The sequence below is a fragment of the Schistocerca cancellata genome, chromosome 6 (assembly GCF_023864275.1).
Source record: "Schistocerca cancellata isolate TAMUIC-IGC-003103 chromosome 6, iqSchCanc2.1, whole genome shotgun sequence".
Lineage (NCBI taxonomy): Eukaryota > Metazoa > Arthropoda > Insecta > Orthoptera > Acrididae > Schistocerca > Schistocerca cancellata.
The window spans coordinates 64,395,112-64,413,692 of NC_064631.1; the positions used below are offsets into that span (position 1 = coordinate 64,395,112).

An 18,581-nucleotide genomic window follows, 5' to 3' on the forward strand; every position below is an offset into this window, starting at 1 on the left:
GCATCGTATGACAGTGAAACATGGACTGTGCGGATACCGGAATTGAAGAGAATCTAAGCATCTGAGATGTGGTGTTACAGACGTAGGTTGAAAATTGGGTAACTAATAGGCTAACGAATGAGGTGGTTCTCAGCAGGATCGGCGAGGATCGCAATGTATGGAATACACTAATAAGATGAGGTGACAGGATGATAAGACATCTGTTGCGACATCAGGGAGTGGCTTCCATGGTAGTAAAGGAAAATGTAGAGGGTAAAAAAAGTAGAGGAAGGCAGAGACTGGAATACATCCAGCAAATAATTGAGGATTTAGCTTGCAAGTGCTGCTCTGAGATGAAAAATTTGACACAGGAGACGATTCCATAGCAGGCCACATCAAAACAATCAGAAGACAGAAAATACTAATAATAAAATCTGTCATGTAGCGCATCCTCTCTGCGAGGGCGGCGCTTAGACGAAGCTCTTAATGTACCAGGCTCATCTGACTCTTAAGAATCGAGATAAATATCGACTGACAGCAGCATTCATGTTGTATGCCTTTCTGGAGATCCTTTATGTGATCCTTACAACTCAATGCATCAGTTTCTAATTACCGTCTGGATAGCACGTTTCTGTTTCACTTTCACTAAATTACAGACGTTTTACGTAAGGGGTCTGCCAGATTACGAATTTTGTTCATACCCCCTACAATTTCGTTGAATTCCTGTAGTGGCTACTCATAGATCTCACTTTTTTACCCGCATGTGAGAGTCCTGTAGGTACTTGGGGAGAACAAACGGGTGATAGATAACTGGTACATGCAAATTGGATTCCAGTATAGAACACTTGCCCGCGAAAGGCAAAGGTCCCGAGTTCGAGTCTCGGTCGGGCACACAGTTTTAATCTGCCAGGAAGTTTCATATCAGCGCACACTCCACTGCAGAGTGAAAAATCTCAGTCTGGAAACATCCCCCAGGCTGTGGCTAAGCCATGTCTCCGCAATATCCTTTCTTTCAGGAGTGCTAGTTCTGCAAGGTTCGCAGGTACTGGCAGAAGTAAAGCTGTGAGTACCGGGCGTGAGTCGTGCTTCGGTAGCTCAGATGGTAGAGCACTTGCCGCGAAAGGCAAAGGTCCCGAGTTCGAGTCTCAGTCGGGCACACAGTTTTAATCTGCCAGGAAGTTTCATATCAGCGCACACTCCGCTGCAGAATGAAAATCTCATTCTGGAAACATCTCCCAGGCTGTGGCTAAGCCATGTCTCCGCAATATCCTTTCTTTCAGGAGTGCTAGTTCTGCAAGGTTCGCAGAAGAACTTCTGTAACGTTTGGAAGGTAGGAGACGAGGTACTGGCAGAAGTAAAGCTGTGAGTACCGGGCGTGAGTCGTGCTTCGGTAGCTCAGATGGTAGAGCACTTGCCCGTGAAAGGCAAAGGTCCCGAGTTCGAGTCTCGGTCGGGCACACAGTTTTAATCTGCCAGGAAGTTTCATATCAGCGCACACTCCGCTGCAGAATGAAAATCTCATTCTGGAAACATCTCCCAGGCTGTGGCTAAGCCATGTCTCCGCAATATCCTTTCTTTCAGGAGTGCTAGTTCTGCAAAGTTCGCAGAAGAACTTCTGTAACGTTTGGAAGGTAGGAGACGAGGTACTGGCAGAAGTAAAGCTGTGAGTACCGGGCGTGAGTCGTGCTTCGGTAGCTCAGATGGTAGAGCACTTGCCCGCGAAATGCAAAGGTCCCGAGTTCGAGTCTCGGTCGGGCACACAGTTTTAATCTGCCAGGAAGTTTCATATCAGCGCACACTCCGCTGCAGAATGAAAATCTCATTCTGGGAACATCTCCCAGGCTGTGGCTAAGCCATGTCTCCGCAATATCCTTTCTTTCAGGAGTGCTAGTTCTGCAAGGTTCGCAGGAGAACTTCTGTAACGTTTGGAAGGTAGGAGACGAGGTACTGGAAGAAGTAAAGCTGTGAGTACCGGGCGTGAGTCGTGCTTCGGTAGCTCAGATGGTAGAGCACTTGCCCGCGAAAGGCAAAGGTCCCGAGTTCGAGTCTCGGTCGGGCACACAGTTTTAATCTGCCAGGAAGTTTCACTCTACTTTCATGTTCACTTGAGAAACACGGACCGTTTTTGTTCGTCACGTCGAATGGATTTATTCATAACGCTCAAAGAAATAATAACGATGCAATGAAGTTTCTGCGAGTTTACAGCGATGTTTTTTTTTTTTTTGGCGTTTTAGCTCACTATGGACCTTGTGGAGATGGTGTCCGGCCCGTTTGGGCTCCTGTACAACTGGCACTTCTGTATGGACGCTTGCCGCACCGTCTACGCACACCCAGAAGTGGAGAAGTTGGTGCACTCGCAAGACCACTACGACCTGGTGATCGCGGAGATCTTCTACGTCGACTGCATGGCCGTGTTCGCGCACAAGTTCCGTGCTCCTCTTGTTGGCATCGTTACGAGCATGGCCTTCCCAACCGCCTACGACAGGGTACAGTACTGAGTATACTGATAAAATTCTGAGACGTATTCCGGTATTGTAGAATTACGCCTGCTACTTTCCAACAAGTCGCCTTACATCTGTCTCTAGCTTACTTACAATGAGAGACATAATTAACCAGAAAATGATCAGAAGCAGTATAAATACACATGAGTTGCTTCCCTCTATCTCTGAGGCACATCGAATCGATATTTTTCTTTTCTTTTATATGTGAATCAGGCTGTGACGATATGTTATCTGATTCTGAAGGTTTGTTAACATTCACGCTGGAAATAGCACCATAGAAGTACCACTTACCATTCCCAAATTTCTATGTATGAGTAGCTTAAATGGTTTATACAGTGTATAACAGTGTAAATGCAGATATTTCTATTGGTGATTGGGGTCAGTGTACTCAACAACATTAAACCAGTATTATATCTGTTAAGAATAGTATGTTTTTAGGTTGCTTAGTACCTCCAAGTACACGTGGCAAGAGCAAGCCATTAATGTTTATTTTCCCCTGGGTAGCAGATCAGGTGTTGAAGTGTGGAAGCACAGACGTGAAACGGTTAACAGATACTGACAGGTGTAGTTCTCTTTGTGGCACATTTACGACTGTGCAGAAAATATCACGTCATAAAGTCTCTGTTGTATTTGTGGGAAGACAGCTTCATACAGCGATAAAACTTTCAGCACACTAACATGTATATGTATTAAGGTACCACATATAAAAATATCTGCATATGTGCCAATTACACCGTGTATATATGTCTAAGGCATAAAATAAGAACGTATTAGATATTACTTGTGGTATGCATAACTGGAGTAAGGTTGTCTAGGAAGGCTGGGCAAAATAAGGACTGAACATCATTTTTATCAAGATCTTTATTAAAACTCCTCAAGAAAAATAACCTTACCAATTTTCGTCTACAGGATCTTGACACATTAAGACAAAACTACGCAGTTAGATAGAATCATTGAAGAGCAATTACTGACAATCGATCAACAATGTTATCAAATATTTAAGTGAGACCAAATAGCAAAAAGATTATAGTATTAATTCTAATACTTGCTCTCAACTCTCCAAAAGTCATTCATAGGACCATGAAGTATGAAAGTTTAAATTTACAACAAATGTTATTCTCTTTCCAAAATTATAAATACTTAGTATGCCACTGTTTTCTGGTGCTAAAATATTTACAGCAAATTTCAATAAGAGAATCAAGATAATATTTCACTTATTGTCACTTCAAAGGTTCTAAGGAAACAGTCCTCAAAAGAGGCAGGCAACAAAGATCCAAGAATGTGTTTGAGTAAAACACAACAAATAATTGAGGCTTACCTTAAATGGAATTCTTTAAAAGGATTCAAAAACAATTAAAACTGCTTGATATGAAACCACTGTGTGTGGGGCAGTGTGGTCCAGTCGAATGGACCAGAAATTACTTATATCAGGCCCGATAAACTGCACACTATATACTCCTTCCTTTCTAAGCAACCAGTGGGAACGTGCCCCAGGACACAAACAAACAGTGATAGCCTGATGTACAGAGAAGTAATTTTTGAGTAAAACGATTAAAAACTTAAGTAATCAGATTACTTTGTGAAGAGTTTGTAACGTGTACGCTCTCGCATACGTTAACTCTTTAAAGCCTGTACTATGGTAAGTTGACGGGCTTCACCTTATAAGAAAGGATTTTAGTAAATATGTTGACTGCGTGTACCTGAATGGAGGCAAAATCAGACTTACACCCACTCAGTAACAACAATGATACGTCAAGCAAGTCTAAAGTGCAACTGCACGTTAGGACGGACAAGAAACATACACAGCAGATGCTACCAATTGTTAATAATACGGTCGCCAGCCTAATTAGGCATTAAGTGAGTTTTTTCCTTGTACAAGTGGATGTACGTGCAAGCATAACAACACGTAGTAATACTGCATTATATGGTAAATTTTAGAACCAGAAAAATCTACTGAACTAAGAATCTCACTTTCTGTACTAATATGGACACACCATAAATACACAACAATACACTATAATGTTTACTACAACCTGCGTTTTGTCTTTTGATCCGACTGAAATCGGGCATAGGTTACCCTAGAAATAGCACTTTTGAAACTCAAATACAATGTCAATTTTAAGAAGGGTAAAACACTGATAAATTTAGGTTTTATATTGACTTTAACTTTGCTGGTCAAAGCAGTTCAGCACACTTCAGGATTCAAATGAATAGAAAAGAAAGAAAGAAGAAGGGGGGGGGGGACCCTGAAACTATTATGATCACTGTAGTGAAAGTTTGATCATTGAGAGCCTTAAGCATTCTAGATTTCCAATATATGATTTACCACTCTATTTGTCTTATTTCCTGCTCATTTAACTACCGTTATTTTGGTCTCAGTTTAAATAAACTTCAATACTAAACCAATTTCAATATTATCTTCCAACTTGGTCAGACCTATATTATTCGTCCAGTATTTCATTAACAACAAAGTTCTTTAAACATCATTCTAACATAGATAGGTCTGCAGGTAATTATTATTAACATAAACTTTAAATCTTCATATTGGGATACTCGGATTCCACAACATGTGGAAAGGATCCTGTCTAGGTTAGTTGTGAGGATAATTAATTGATAGGACAGTTCTGGTAAAATTTAAGTTATAATTGAACAGTATGTAGCAAAAGTGACCCTGGTCCACACGAATACAGTTTCAACCTGTTCGTATTGATGAGGCGGTCGGCAGGCGGCGAGACAGCGAGGCACAAAGCACACGTGCAATTACAGCAATGGCTCATGAAATATCGGCACTTTACTTCTTCATAGCGTCGCAATTCTTTTCCATTTAGTGCCTATGGAATATTGCCATGCTGTATAGACGTCGGAAACAGCGCATACGAGGCTCAACGAAACCACTTTTTCCAGGAGAGCCTCCTCGATCCAGCACGTGTTTCTCAGATCGATGCCCAACTCCGACTAACTCTGCTGAGCCCGTTATGCCGTGCAGCGCCAGTGTGCATTTTCCCGCGCTCGCCTGCCTCCACCTTTTCCTGCTCCCCTACAGACAGGGTATTCACCAAAGGTTTTGCATTCCACATATTCTAATACATTGTCTACGTATGGACCAGGCGTACAATTACAACTTTCACATCTTACAATATTTCCAACATTAGTTACACTTCACTTTGATTACACATTGCTTGAAATTTGACATAAATATTAAAATTTACATCGAAAATTGTTTATAGCTTCTTCAACATAATGGCATGAAACAAAAAAGAAACGAAATCTGAACATCGATTAGGCTAATTTATTGAAATTCAGGGGAAAAATTTATTATAAGTACAATAGTATAGCGTTAGTGTTGTTACAAGTTGCTAAACGATAACCACCTCCATTTATAGCAAGGTACGAGCAGGCACACGGGGGGAGGGGTTTATTAGTGATTGGGAGCTCCAATGTTAGGCAGGTGATGGAGCCCCTTTTGGAAATAGCGGAAAGAGCACTGGGTGCACCGCACTGCAAATTGTTGCTCATGTCGGCACCAATGACTCCTGCCGTCGGAGTTCAGATGTCATCCTCAGTTCATACAGGCGGTTGGCGGAGTTGGCGAAGGCGGAAAGCCTCTCTCGCGGGGTGGAATCTGAACTAACTATTTGCAGTGTCGTCCCAGAACCGATAGCGGTCCTCTGGTTTGGAGCCGAGTGGAAGGCTTAAACCAGAGGTTCAGACGATTCTGCGGAGATCTGGGGAGCAAATTTCTCGACCTCTGCAATCGGGTGGAGAAATGTAGGGTCCCCCTGAATAGGTCAGGCATGCACTACACGCAGGAAGCGGCTACAAGGGTAGCGGAGTACGTGTGGAGTGCACATGTGGGTTTTTTAGATTAGAGCATTCCCTCCCTAGGACCGACACAGTTAAAGCAGGCTCAAACATGGTAATTGGATGTCTCTTTGGGCCCCCTGGCTCAGCAGCTGTTGTGGCAGAACACCTGAAGGAAAATATTTCGAGTAGATTTCCATACAATGTTATAGTTTCGGGAGGAGATTTTAATTTACCAGATATAGACGGGGAGACTCAAACGCTTATAACGGGTGGCAGGGACGAAGAATCCAGTGAAATTTTTTTGAGTGCGTTATCTGAAAATTAGCTTCAGCAATTAAACAGAGAACTGACTCGTGGCGATAGCATATTAGACCTTCTGGTGACAAACAGACCCTAACTGTTTGAAACAGTTAACGCAGAACAGGGAATCAGCGATCATAAAGCGGTTACAGCATCGGTGATTTCAGCCGTAAATAGAAATATTAAAAAAGGTAGGAAGATTTTTCTGTTTAGCAAAAGTGACAAAAAGCATATTTCAGCGTACTTGACGGCTCAACACATAAGTTTTATCTCAAGTAAAGATAGTGTTGAGGATCAGTGGACAAAGTTCAAAACCATCGTACCATATGCATTAGATGAGTATGTGCCAAGCAAGATCGTAAGAGACGGAAAAGAGCCACCGTGGTACAACAACCGAGTTAGAAAACTGCTGCGGAAGCAAAGGGAACTTCACAGCAAACATAAACATAGCCAAAACCTTGCAGACAAACAAAAATTACACGAAGCGAAATGTAGTGTGAGGAGGGCTATGCGGGAGGCATTAAACGAATTCGAAAGTAAAGTTCTATGCACTGACTTGCTAGAAAATCCTAAGAAATTTTGGTCTGATGTCAAAGCGATAGGTGGATCAAAACAAAATGTCCAGACACTCTATGACCAAAATGGTACTGAAGCAGAGGATGACAGACTAAAGACAGAAATACTAATTGACCTTTTCCAAAGCTGTTTCACAGAGGAAGACTGCACTGTAGTCCCTTCTCTAGATTGTCGCACAGATGACAAAATGGTAGATATCGAAATAGATGACAGAGGGATAGAGAAACAATTAAAATCTCTCAAAAGAGAAAAGGCTGCTGGACCTGATGGGATACCAGTTCGATTTTACACAGAGCACGCGAAAGAACTTGCCCCCCTTCTTGCAGCGGTGTACTGTAGGTCTCTAGAAGAGCGTAGCGTTCCAAAAGATTGGAAAAGGGCACAGGTCATCCCCGTTTTCAAGAAGGGACGTCGAACAGATGTGCAGAACTATAGGTCTATGTCTCTAACGTCGATTAGTTGTAGAATTTTGGAACACGTATTACGTTCGAGTATAATGACTTTTCTGGAGACTAGAAATCTACTCTGTAGGAATTAGCATAGGTTTCGAAAAAGACGATCGTGTGAAACCCACCTCGCGCTATTCGTCCACGAGACTCAGACGGCCATAGACACGGGTTCACAGGTAGATGCCGTGTTTCTTGACTTCCGCAAGGCGTTCGATACAGTTCCCCACAGTCGCTTAATGAACAAACTAAGAGCATATGGACTATCAGACCAATTGTGTGATTGGATTGAAGAGTTCCTAGATAACAGAACACAGCATGTCATTCTCAATGGAGAGAAGTCTTCCGAAGTAAGTGTGATTTCAGGTGTGCCGCAGGGGAGTGTCGTAGGACCGTTGCTATTCACAATATACATAAATGACCTTGTGGATAACATCGGAAGTTCACTGAGGCTTTTTGCGGATGATGCTGTGGTATATCGAGAGATTTTAACAATGGAAAATTGTACTGAAATACAGGAGAATCTGCAACGAATTGATGCATGATGCAGGGAATGGCAGTAGAATCTCAATGTAGACAAGTGTAATGTGCTGCGAATACATAGAAAGAAAGATCCTTTATCATTTAGCTACAATATAGCAGGTCAGCAACTGGAAGCAGCTAATGCCATAAATTATCTGAGAGTAGGCATTAGGAGTGATTTAAAATGGAACGACCATATAAAATTAATCGTCGGTAATGCAGGTGCCAGACTGAGGTTCATTGGAAGAATCCTAAGGAAATGCAGTCCGAAAACAAAGGAAGTAGGTTACAGTACACTTGTTCGCCCACTGCTTGAATACTGCTCACCAGTGTGGGATCCGTACCAGATAGGGTTGATAGAAGAGATAGAGAAGATCCAACGGAGAGCAGCGCGCTTCCTTACAGGATCATTTAGTAATCGCGAAAGCGTAACGGAGATGACAGATGAACTCCAGAGGAAGACTCTGCAGGAGAGACGCTCAGTAGCTCGGTACGGGCTTTTGTTGAAGTTTCGAGAGCATACCTTCACCGAGGACTCAAGCAATATAATGCTCCCTCCTACGTATATCTCGCGAAGAGACCATGAGGATAAAATCAGAGAGATTAGAGCCCACACAGAGGCATACCGACAATCTTTCTTTCCACGAACAATACGAGACTGAAATAGAAGGGAGAACCGATTGAGGTACTCAAGGTACCCTCCGCCACATACCGTCAGGTGGCTTGCGGAGTATGGATGTAAATGTAGATATAGATGTACAGCAGCAGAGACTCAGCTTCAAGTCACGACCCGAGGCGGAAACGGCTCTAAAAAACTAAAGAAAGCAACTTGGCAATTTAATGCACAATGTACCACGCAAAAAAAGAATAATTTGGATGTCATGAATAATGACACTTTGAACATAAAAGAGATTTACAAAATCCAGATAATCTGAAACACGTAATCAAATGAGTACTCCATGGCAGTTACCACGGTGTTTTGATACGAGCAATATAAACCTCAATTCGCCTGGCCAGACATAGTAATAAGGAACAGCAACAGCAAGAACAGGGAGCTGAACCGAGTCTGATATAGATTACTGGCAATTAAAATTGCTACACCACGGAGATGACGTGCTACAGACGCGAAATTTTACCGACAGAAAGAAGATGCTGTGATATGCAAGTGATCAGCTTTTCAGAACATTCACACAAGGTTGGCGCCGGTGGCGACACCTACAACGTGCTGGCATGAGGAAAGTTTCCAAAGGATTTCTCATACACAAACAGCAGTTGACCGGCGTTGCCTGGTGAAACGTTGCTGTGATGCCTCGTGTAAGGAGGAGAAACGCGTACCATCATGTTTCCGACTTTGATAAAGGTCGGATTGTAGCCTATCGCGATTGCAGTTTATCGTGTCGCCACATTGCTGCTCGCGTTGGTCGAGATCCAATGACTGTTAGCAGAATATGGAATCGGTGGGTTCAGGACGGTAATACGGAACGCCGTGTTGGATCCCAACGGCCTCGTATCACTAGCAGTCGAGATAATGGACATCTTATCCGCATGCTGTAATGCATCGTGCAGCCACGTCTCGATCCCTGAGTCAACAGATGGGGACGTTTGCAAGACAACAACCATCTGCATGAACAGTTCGACGACGTTTGCAGCAGCATGTACTATCAGCACGGAGACAATGGCTGCGGTTACCCTTGACGCTGCATCACAGACAGGAGCGCCTGCGATGGTGTACTCAACGACGAACCTGGGTGCACGAATGGCAAAACGTAATTTTTTCGGATGAATCCAGGTTCTGTTTACAGCATCATGATGGTCGCATCCATGTTTTGCGACATCGCGGTGAACGCACATTGCAAGCGTGTATTCGTCATCACCATACTGGCGTATCAGCCGGCGTGATGGTATGGGGTGCCATTGGTTACACGTCTCGGTCACCTCTTGTTCGCACTGACGGCACTTTGAACAGTGGACGTTACATTTCAGATATGTTACGACACGTGGCTCTACCCTTCATTCGATCTCTGTGAAACCCTACATTTCAGCAGGATACTGCACGACCGCATGTTGCAGGTCCTGCACTGGCCTTTCTGGATGCAGAAAATGTTCGACTGCTGCGGGGGCCAGCATATTTTCCAGATCTCTCAGCAATTGAAGACGTCTGGTAAATGGTGGCCGAGCAACTGCCTCGTCACAATATTCCAGTCACTACTCTTGATGAACTGCGGTATCGTGTTGAAGCTGCATGGGCAGCTGTACCTGTACACGCCATCCAAGCTCTGTTTGACTCAATGCCCAGCCGTATGAAGGCCGTTATTACGGCCAGAGGTGGTTGTTCTGGGTACAGATTTATAAGGATCTATGCCCCAAATTGAGTGAAAATGTAATCATATATCAGTTCTAGTGTAATATATTTGTCCAATGAATACTACACTCCTGGAAATGGAAAAAAGAACACATTGACACCGGTGTGTCAGACCCACCATACTTGCTCCGGACACTGCGAGAGGGCTGTACAAGCAATGATCACACGCACGGCACAGCGGACACACCAGGAACCGCGGTGTTGGCCGTCGAATGGAGCTAGCTCCGCAGCATTTGTGCACCGCCGCCGTCAGTGTCAGCCAGTTTGCCGTGGCATACGGAGCTCCATCGCAGTCTTTAACACTGGTAGCATGCCGCGACAGCGTGGACGTGAACCGTATGTGCAGTTGACGGACTTTGAGCGAGGGCGTATAGTGGGCATGCGGGAGGCCGGGTGGACGTACCGCCGAATTGCTCAACACGTGGGGCGTGAGGCCGCCACAGTACATCGATGTTGTCGCCAGTGGTCGGCGGAAGGTGCACGTGCCCGTCGACCTGGGACCGGACCGCAGCGACGCACGGATGCACGCCAAGACCGTAGGATCCTACACAGTGCCGTAGGGGACCGCACCGCCACTTCCCAGCAAATTAGGGACACTGTTGCTCCTGGGGTATCGGCGAGGACCATTCGCAACCGTCTCCATGAAGCTGGGCTACGGTCCCGCACACCGTTAGGCCGTCTTCCGCTCACGCCCCAACATCGTGCAGCCCGCCTCCAGTGGTGTCGCGACAGGCGTGAATGGAGGGACGAATGGAGACGTGTCGTCTTCAGCGATGAGAGTCGCTTCTGCCTTGGTGCCAATGATGGTCGTATGCGTGTTTGGCGCCGTGCAGGTGAGCGCCACAATCAGGACTGCATACGACCGAGGCACACAGGGCCAACACCCGGCGTCATGGTGTGGGGAGCGATCTCTTACACTGGCCGTACACCACTGGTGATCGTCGAGGGGACACTGAATAGTGCACGGTACATCCGAACCGTCATCGAACCCATCGTTCGACCATTCGTAGACTGGCAAGGGATCCTGCTGTTCCAACAGGACAATGCACGTCCGCATGTATCCCGTGCCACCCAACGTGCTCTAGAAGGTGTAAGTTAACTACCCTGGCCAGCAAGATCTCCGGATCTGTCCCCCATTGAGCATGTTTGGGACTGGATGAAGCGTCGTCTCACGCGGTCTGCACGTCCAGCACGAACGCTGGTCCAACTGAGGCGCCAGGTGGAAATGGCATGGCAAGCCGTTCCACAGGACTACATCCAGCATCTCTACGATCGTCTCCATGGGAGAATAGCAGCCTGCATTGCTGCGAAAGGTGGATATACACTGTACTAGTGCCGACATTGTGCATGCTCTGTTGCCTGTGTCTATGTGCCTGTGGTTCTGTCAGTGTGATCATGTGATGTATCTGACCCCAGGAATGTGTCAATAAAGTTTCCCCTTCCTGGGACAATGATTTCACGGTGTTCTTATTTCAATTTCCAGGAGTGTAGTTTTTCATCGGCATTTCTTCCCGAGTGCTCCAAACGGAAGACTGCTTCTCTCCACTGCTGGCTTCCCAGCAAAGCCCTGCTCCTCTCTCTCGTAACTCAGGTGAATCATATACTCGAAACCACGGAATATTCTCCCTCTACAGATTCTTCCGAACTCCGACCAACCATGTTTTAGTCTTTTGTCGTAGAACATGGAAAGTTTGCGAGGAAATACCTATACTCAAACATTGGTACCCTTCTCAGAGTAAAAAATCCTCGGAAATAATCCAGTGTGGTGGGTAACGTTTCATCTTTCCTCTCTGCTGCGTCCAAGACTTTCAGTGTTTCCGAAGTATTATCCTGTTATCCTTCCGGCCCTACTACATATCAGCCAGCCGCCGCTGTATTGTGCTTCCGCACCCAGGTGCCCAGACCGTCCGTCTTGGAACTTCCTGTGTGAAGCAGGACCAACACACCTGTGCGGGCTTTCCCACCGAGGGCTTGAGTTACTCCTGCTGTTTCATTTCTACTGGCGTTCCAACCTCTACTAGTATAGGCAATCATTCATGACGTGGTTTTGGTAATAAAGACACTCCATCAGCTTTCCTGCAATAAGCGTTAAGAACTATGTACAAGGTGTACGTGACAATGTCAATCTTCTTTAAATATTCATGTACAGGGTGGTCCATTGATAGTGACCGACACAAATATCTCACGAAATAAGCATCAAACGAAGAAACTACAAAGAACGAAACTCGTCTAGCTGGAAGGGGGCAACCAGATGGCGCTATGGTTGGCGCGCTAGATGGCCCTGCCATAGGTCAAACGGATATCAACTGCGTTTTTTTAAAATAGGAAGCCCCAGTTTTATTACATATTCGTGTAGTACGTAAAGAAATATGAATGCTTTAACTGGACCACTTTTTTCGCTTTGTGATAGATGGCGCTGTAATAGTCACAAACGTACAACTACATGATATCACGTAACATTCCGCCAGTGTGGACGGTATTTGCTTCGTGATACATTACCCGTGTTAAAACGGACAGTTTACCAATTGCGGAAAAGGTCGATATCGTGTTGATGTCAACGGGGGTGTGCTATGTATACTGCTCGGTATCTTGGACGAGGTCATCCAAGTGTCCGGACCGTTCGCCGGATAGTTACGTTATTTAAGGAAACAGGAAGTGTTCAGCCACATGTGAAACGTCAACCACGACCTGCAACAAATGATGATGCTCAAGTAGGTGTTTTAGCTGCTGTCGCTGCTAATCCTCACATCAGTAGCAGACAAATTGCGCGAGAGTCGGGAATCTCAAAAACGTCGGTGTTGAGAATGCTACATCAACATAGATTGCACCATGAATTTCTATGCACCAGGAATTGCATGGCGCCAACTTTGAACGTAGTATACAGTTCTGCCACTGGACACAAGAGAAATTACTGGACGATGACAGATTTTTTGCACGCGTTCTATTTAGCGACGAAGCGTCATTCACCAACAGCGGTAACGTAAACCGGCATAATATGCACTACTGGGCAACGGAAAATCCACGATGGCTGCGACAAGTGGAACATCAGCGACCTTGGCGGGTTAATGTATGGTGCGGCATTATGGGAGGAAGGATAATTGGCCCCCAATTGTACGGATGGCAATCTAAATGGTGCAATGTGTGCTGATTTCCTACGTAATGTTCTACCGATGTTACTAAAAGATGTTTCACTGCAACATGATGGATGTCTGGCACATAGCTCGCGTGTGGTTGAAGCGGTATTGAATAGCATATTTCATGACAGCTGGATTGGTCGTCGAAGCACCATACCATGGCCCGCACGTTCACCGGATCTGACGACCCCGGATTTCTTTCTGTGGGGAAAGTTGAAGGATATTAGCAATCGTGATCCACCGACAACACCTGACAACATGCGTCAGTGCATTGTCAATGTATGTGCGAACATTACGGAAGGCGAACTACTCGCTGTTGAGAGGAATGTCGTTACACGTATTGCCAAATGCGTTGAGGTTGACGGACATGATTTTGAGCATTTATTGCATTAATGGTATTTACAGGTAATCACGCTGTAACATCATGCGTTCTCAGAAATGATAAGTTCACAAAGGTACGTGTATCACATTGGAACAACCGAAATAAAATGTTCAAACGTACCTACGTTCTGTATTTTAATTTAAAAAACCTACCTGTTACCAAGTGTTCGTCTAAAATTGTGAGCCATATGTTTGTGACTGTTACAGTGCCATCTATCACAAAGCGAAAAAAGTGGTCCAACTAAAACATTCGTATTTCTTTACGTACTACACGAGTATGTAATAAAAAATGGAGGTTTCTATTTTAAAAAACGCAGTTGATATCCGTTTGACCTATGGCAGCGCCATCTAGCGGGCCAACCATAGCGCCATCTGCTTTCCCCCTTCAAGGTAGACAAGTTTCGTTCGTTGTAGTTTTTTCGTTTGACGCTTATTTCGTGAGATATTTGGCCCGGTCACGATCAATGGACCACCCTGTATACGATATACCACCTATCAAATGATACCTAATTGCGGTTGTAAATCACGGCAAAGTATGTGAAACTTCCTGGCAGATCAAAACTGTGTGCCGGACCGAGACTCGATCTCGGAACCTTTGCCTTTCGTGGGGCATGAGTCGTGCTTGGGTAGCTCAGCTGCTAGAGCACTTGCCCGCGGAAGACAAAGTTCCCGAGCTCGATCGAGTCTCGGTCTGGCACACAGTTTTGATCTGTCAGGAAGTTTCATGTCAGTGCACACTCCGCTGCAGAGTGAAACTCTCATTATGTAGATGAGTGCTTGTAAGGTGCGAAATTATAGCCACCTTACAACTACATACCCTATTTTCCAACTCAATAGTCAGCACTGCCGTTATGTGGCAGACCCGGGCTCGAATCCTAGTAGTGCCAGGGATTTTTCCTTGTGAGAGGACAGGAACGGGGCGGAGTGAGCATCGTGTCGACTAAGGAGCTACCTGAGTGAGAATCAGTGGCTCCAGGGCCAAGAGAGCCGACAGCGGCTGGGAGAGCGGTGTGCTGAATCCTCGCCCCTTCATGCCTCATTTGTCAGAGGACGACACGGCAGTCGGTCGGTCGGTACCAAATGGCCCGACAGGGCTAGCACGCGGAGCTGTGCTTCGTATATCGTTAACCGTGGTTTATTTGTGCAACCAGATACAGAGAAGTTCTTGCATCCAACGTGGAAGTGCAGAAGATATGCCAGCGACAAAGCCGTTGAAAACGTTCCATTTAAACACGAAGTTAACACTGGTGAAGGATGAATAGGAGGGAGATGGAAAATGAATGACTTGCGCCTAAATACGGACGGCGTTCAAAAACTAATGCAGCACTATTTTTTCCTGAAAGCAGGTTGTTTCCGTTCAGGATTCCAGTACACAATATCATTCGCCATTATTCTGGCTACAAAACCGTATTTGTGAACATAATTTCCGTTCAATAAGACGGCATTGCGTTACCTTACTGGGAGACCCTTTACGCTCGCAGGTCGACGTTGGATCTAAAGTCTTGCTGCATTAATAACATCCCCAATAGTCAAGTAATGGCTGCCGTGGAGTGCATTCTTCATCGCGCCAAAAACATAGAATGCGGAAGTTGCGATATCCGGGCTGTAGGAAGAACAAGCCAACGAAGCCTTGTCAGCTCCTCTCGGGTGTGTGCGTACTTGTGCGAGGCCTTCCGGTGTCACGGAAACTGAGAAATTCATTTGCATTTTTGTGTCGACGAACACGCTCAAATCGTTTCATCCGTTTCTTGATGGTAGCACTGTACGCTTCAGAGCTGATCGTGTCACCATGAGGCAGCACATCGAACAGAATACCGGCTGAGGGTGCGGCTTTGAACTTTTCCTTCGGAGGAGAGGTTCCGTGGCACCATTCACTGGATTACGCTTTTGTTTCTGTTTCTGACTGCTGAACCCATGCTTCATAGCCTGTGAAGATGTTCGACAAAAAATTGTCACGTTTTGCTTTGTAACGCACATTGCTCTTCATAGTCTAGTGTTACGCTGTTGCCGGCTTAGTGGTCTCGCGGTTCTAGGCGCGCAGTCCGGAACCGCGCGACTGCTACGGTCGCAGGTTCGAATCGTGCCTCGGGCATTGATGTGTGTGATGTCCTTAGGTTAGTTAGGTTTAAGTAGTTCTAAGTTCTAGGGGACTGATGACCACAGCTGTTAAGTCCCATAGTGCTCAGAGCCATTTGAAACATTTTTTGTTAGGGTGTGAGGAACCCAGCTGGCACATACCTTTCAGTACCCCAACTGGTAGAAGAGTGCGTTAACACTACAAGCAGAGACGGCAAGTTGAGCAACAAGGTGTTTTGATCGTGAGCTGTCTGTCACCTCAAGTGAGAGTGTACGCACGTTCCAACATTGAAGGAGTTACTTCACCGTTGAGTACCCCAGCAGGTAGATGAGTGTGTCAACATTGGCAGCAGAGACGGCGAGTTGAACCACAAGGTGTTTGATCGTGAGCCGTCGATCATGTCGAATGAGAGTGTCTTCACTGTGGAGCAACTAGCAGCAAGTTAGGACGTCTGCTGCAGAAACATGGGCTAAGACCAGTGTTTCGGCCCGCCCTCAAGATACGAGATATGCTGCGCCCTGTTAAAGACGACATTGCTCTTCGAGAGTCTGTCGTGTATGGTGTACCCTTTGAATGTGGCAGCAGGTATATTGGGCAAACAATTCGCAGTGTTTCTGAGCGTTGTGGTGAGCACAAGCGCCCTATAAAACAAAGGGAGCTTGACAAGTAGGCCATGGCGAAGCATTGCCTAGAAAACGGGCATGAAATACAGTTCGAAAATACAAAAGTGTTGGCTCATGCATTTACATATTGGGACTCCGTTATAAAGGAAGGGACCGAGATTCGTTTAAACAACAACAGTTTCAACAGAGACCAGGGGTACATACTCATAAGGGCATGGAGGCGGGCGTTGGACATAGAATGAAAGCAGAGACAGATGCGTGACGCGGGAGCGGCAGTTTCAAACGTGGCGCCTGCCCCTGGCGCTACCTGACATCACCGGTGCTGCCACAGGCAGTAGCTCCGCTAGCTGCCCGGGCCGAATTACGCGCGCGCGCCACATTGGGTCTATCTGATTGGCTGCTGATGATGTCATCATGCCTATACAAGCGAGTAACCATAGCAGCCCCGGTAGTCAGTGAACTTCTGACGACGATGGTGGAGATATCCATCGAAAGCTCGAGGATTTTATTCGAACTGACGTGGCTTGAAAGCCGAGATCGTTTTATTCAATTACGAGGGCAGTTCAATAAGTAATGCAACACATTTTTTTTCTCGGCCAATTTTGGTTGAAAAAACCAGAATTTTCTTGTGGGATATTTTCAAACATTCCCGCTTCGTCTCGTATAGTTTCATTGACTTCCGACAGGTGGCAGCGCTGTACGGAGCTGTTAAAATGGCGTCTGTAACGGATGTGCGTTGCAAACAACGGGCAGTGATCGAGTTTCTTTTGGCGGAAAACCAGGGCATCTCAGATATTCATAGGCGCTTGCAGAATGTCTACGGTGATCTGGCAGTGGACAAAAGCACGGTGAGTCGTTGGGCAAAGCGTGTGTAATCATCGCCGCAAGGTCAAGCAAGACTGTCTGATCTCCCGCGTGCGGGCCGGCCGTGCACAGCTGTGACTCCTGCAATGGCGGAGCGTGCGAACACACTCGTTCGAGATGATCGACGGATCACCATCAAACAACTCAGTGCTCAACTTGACATCGCTGTTGGTAGTGCTGTCACAATTGTTCACCAGTTGGGATATTCAAAGGTTTGTTCCCGCTGGGTCCCTCGTTGTCTAACCGAACACCATAAAGAGCAAAGGAGAACCATCTGTGCGGAACTGCTTGCTCGTCATGTGGCTGAGGGTGACAATTTCTTGTCAAAGATTGTTACAGGCGATGAAACATGGGTTCATCACTTCGAACCTGAAACAAAACGGTAATCAAGGAGTGGCGCCACACCTACTCCCCTACCAAGCCGGTAAAGTCATGGTTACAGTCTTCTGGGACGCTGACGGGGTTATTCTGTTCGATGTCCTTCCCCATGGTCAAACGATCAACTCTGAAGTGTATTGTACTACTCTTCAGAAATTGAAGAAACGACTTCAGCGTGTTCGTAGGCACAAAAATCTGAACAAACTTCTCCTTCTTCATGACAACGCAAGACCTCACACAAGTCTTCGCACCCGAGAGGAGCTCACAAAACTTCAGTGGACTGTTCTTCCTCATGCACCCTACAGCCCCGATCTCGCACCGTCGGATTTCCATATGTTTGGCCCAATGAAGGACGCAATCCGTGGGAGGCACTACGCGGATGATGAAGAAGTTATTGATGCAATACGACGTTGGCTCCGACATCGACCAGTGGAATGGTACCGTGCAGGCATACAGGCCCTCATTTCAAGGTGGCGTAAGGCCGTAGCATTGAATGGAGATTACGTTGAAAAGTAGTGCTGTGTAGCTAAAAGATTGGGGAATAACCTGGTGTATTTCAATGCTGAATAAAACAACCCCTGTTTCAGAAAAAAAATGAGTTGCATTAGTTATTGAACTGCCCTCGTATATTACT

General features: G+C 45.8%; 1 protein-coding gene across 1 annotated transcript in view; it reads left to right on the forward strand.

Annotated features, from left to right (window-relative positions):
• The window catches only part of LOC126088614 (UDP-glycosyltransferase UGT5-like), a 154,265-nt gene that overhangs the window by 74,522 nt on the left and 61,162 nt on the right, over positions 1-18,581 (forward strand). Inside the window, exon 3 of the mRNA XM_049906842.1 lies at positions 2,214-2,465. Coding sequence (XP_049762799.1) covers positions 2,214-2,465 — 252 coding nt within the window. The remainder of the gene's footprint in view (positions 1-2,213; positions 2,466-18,581) is intronic.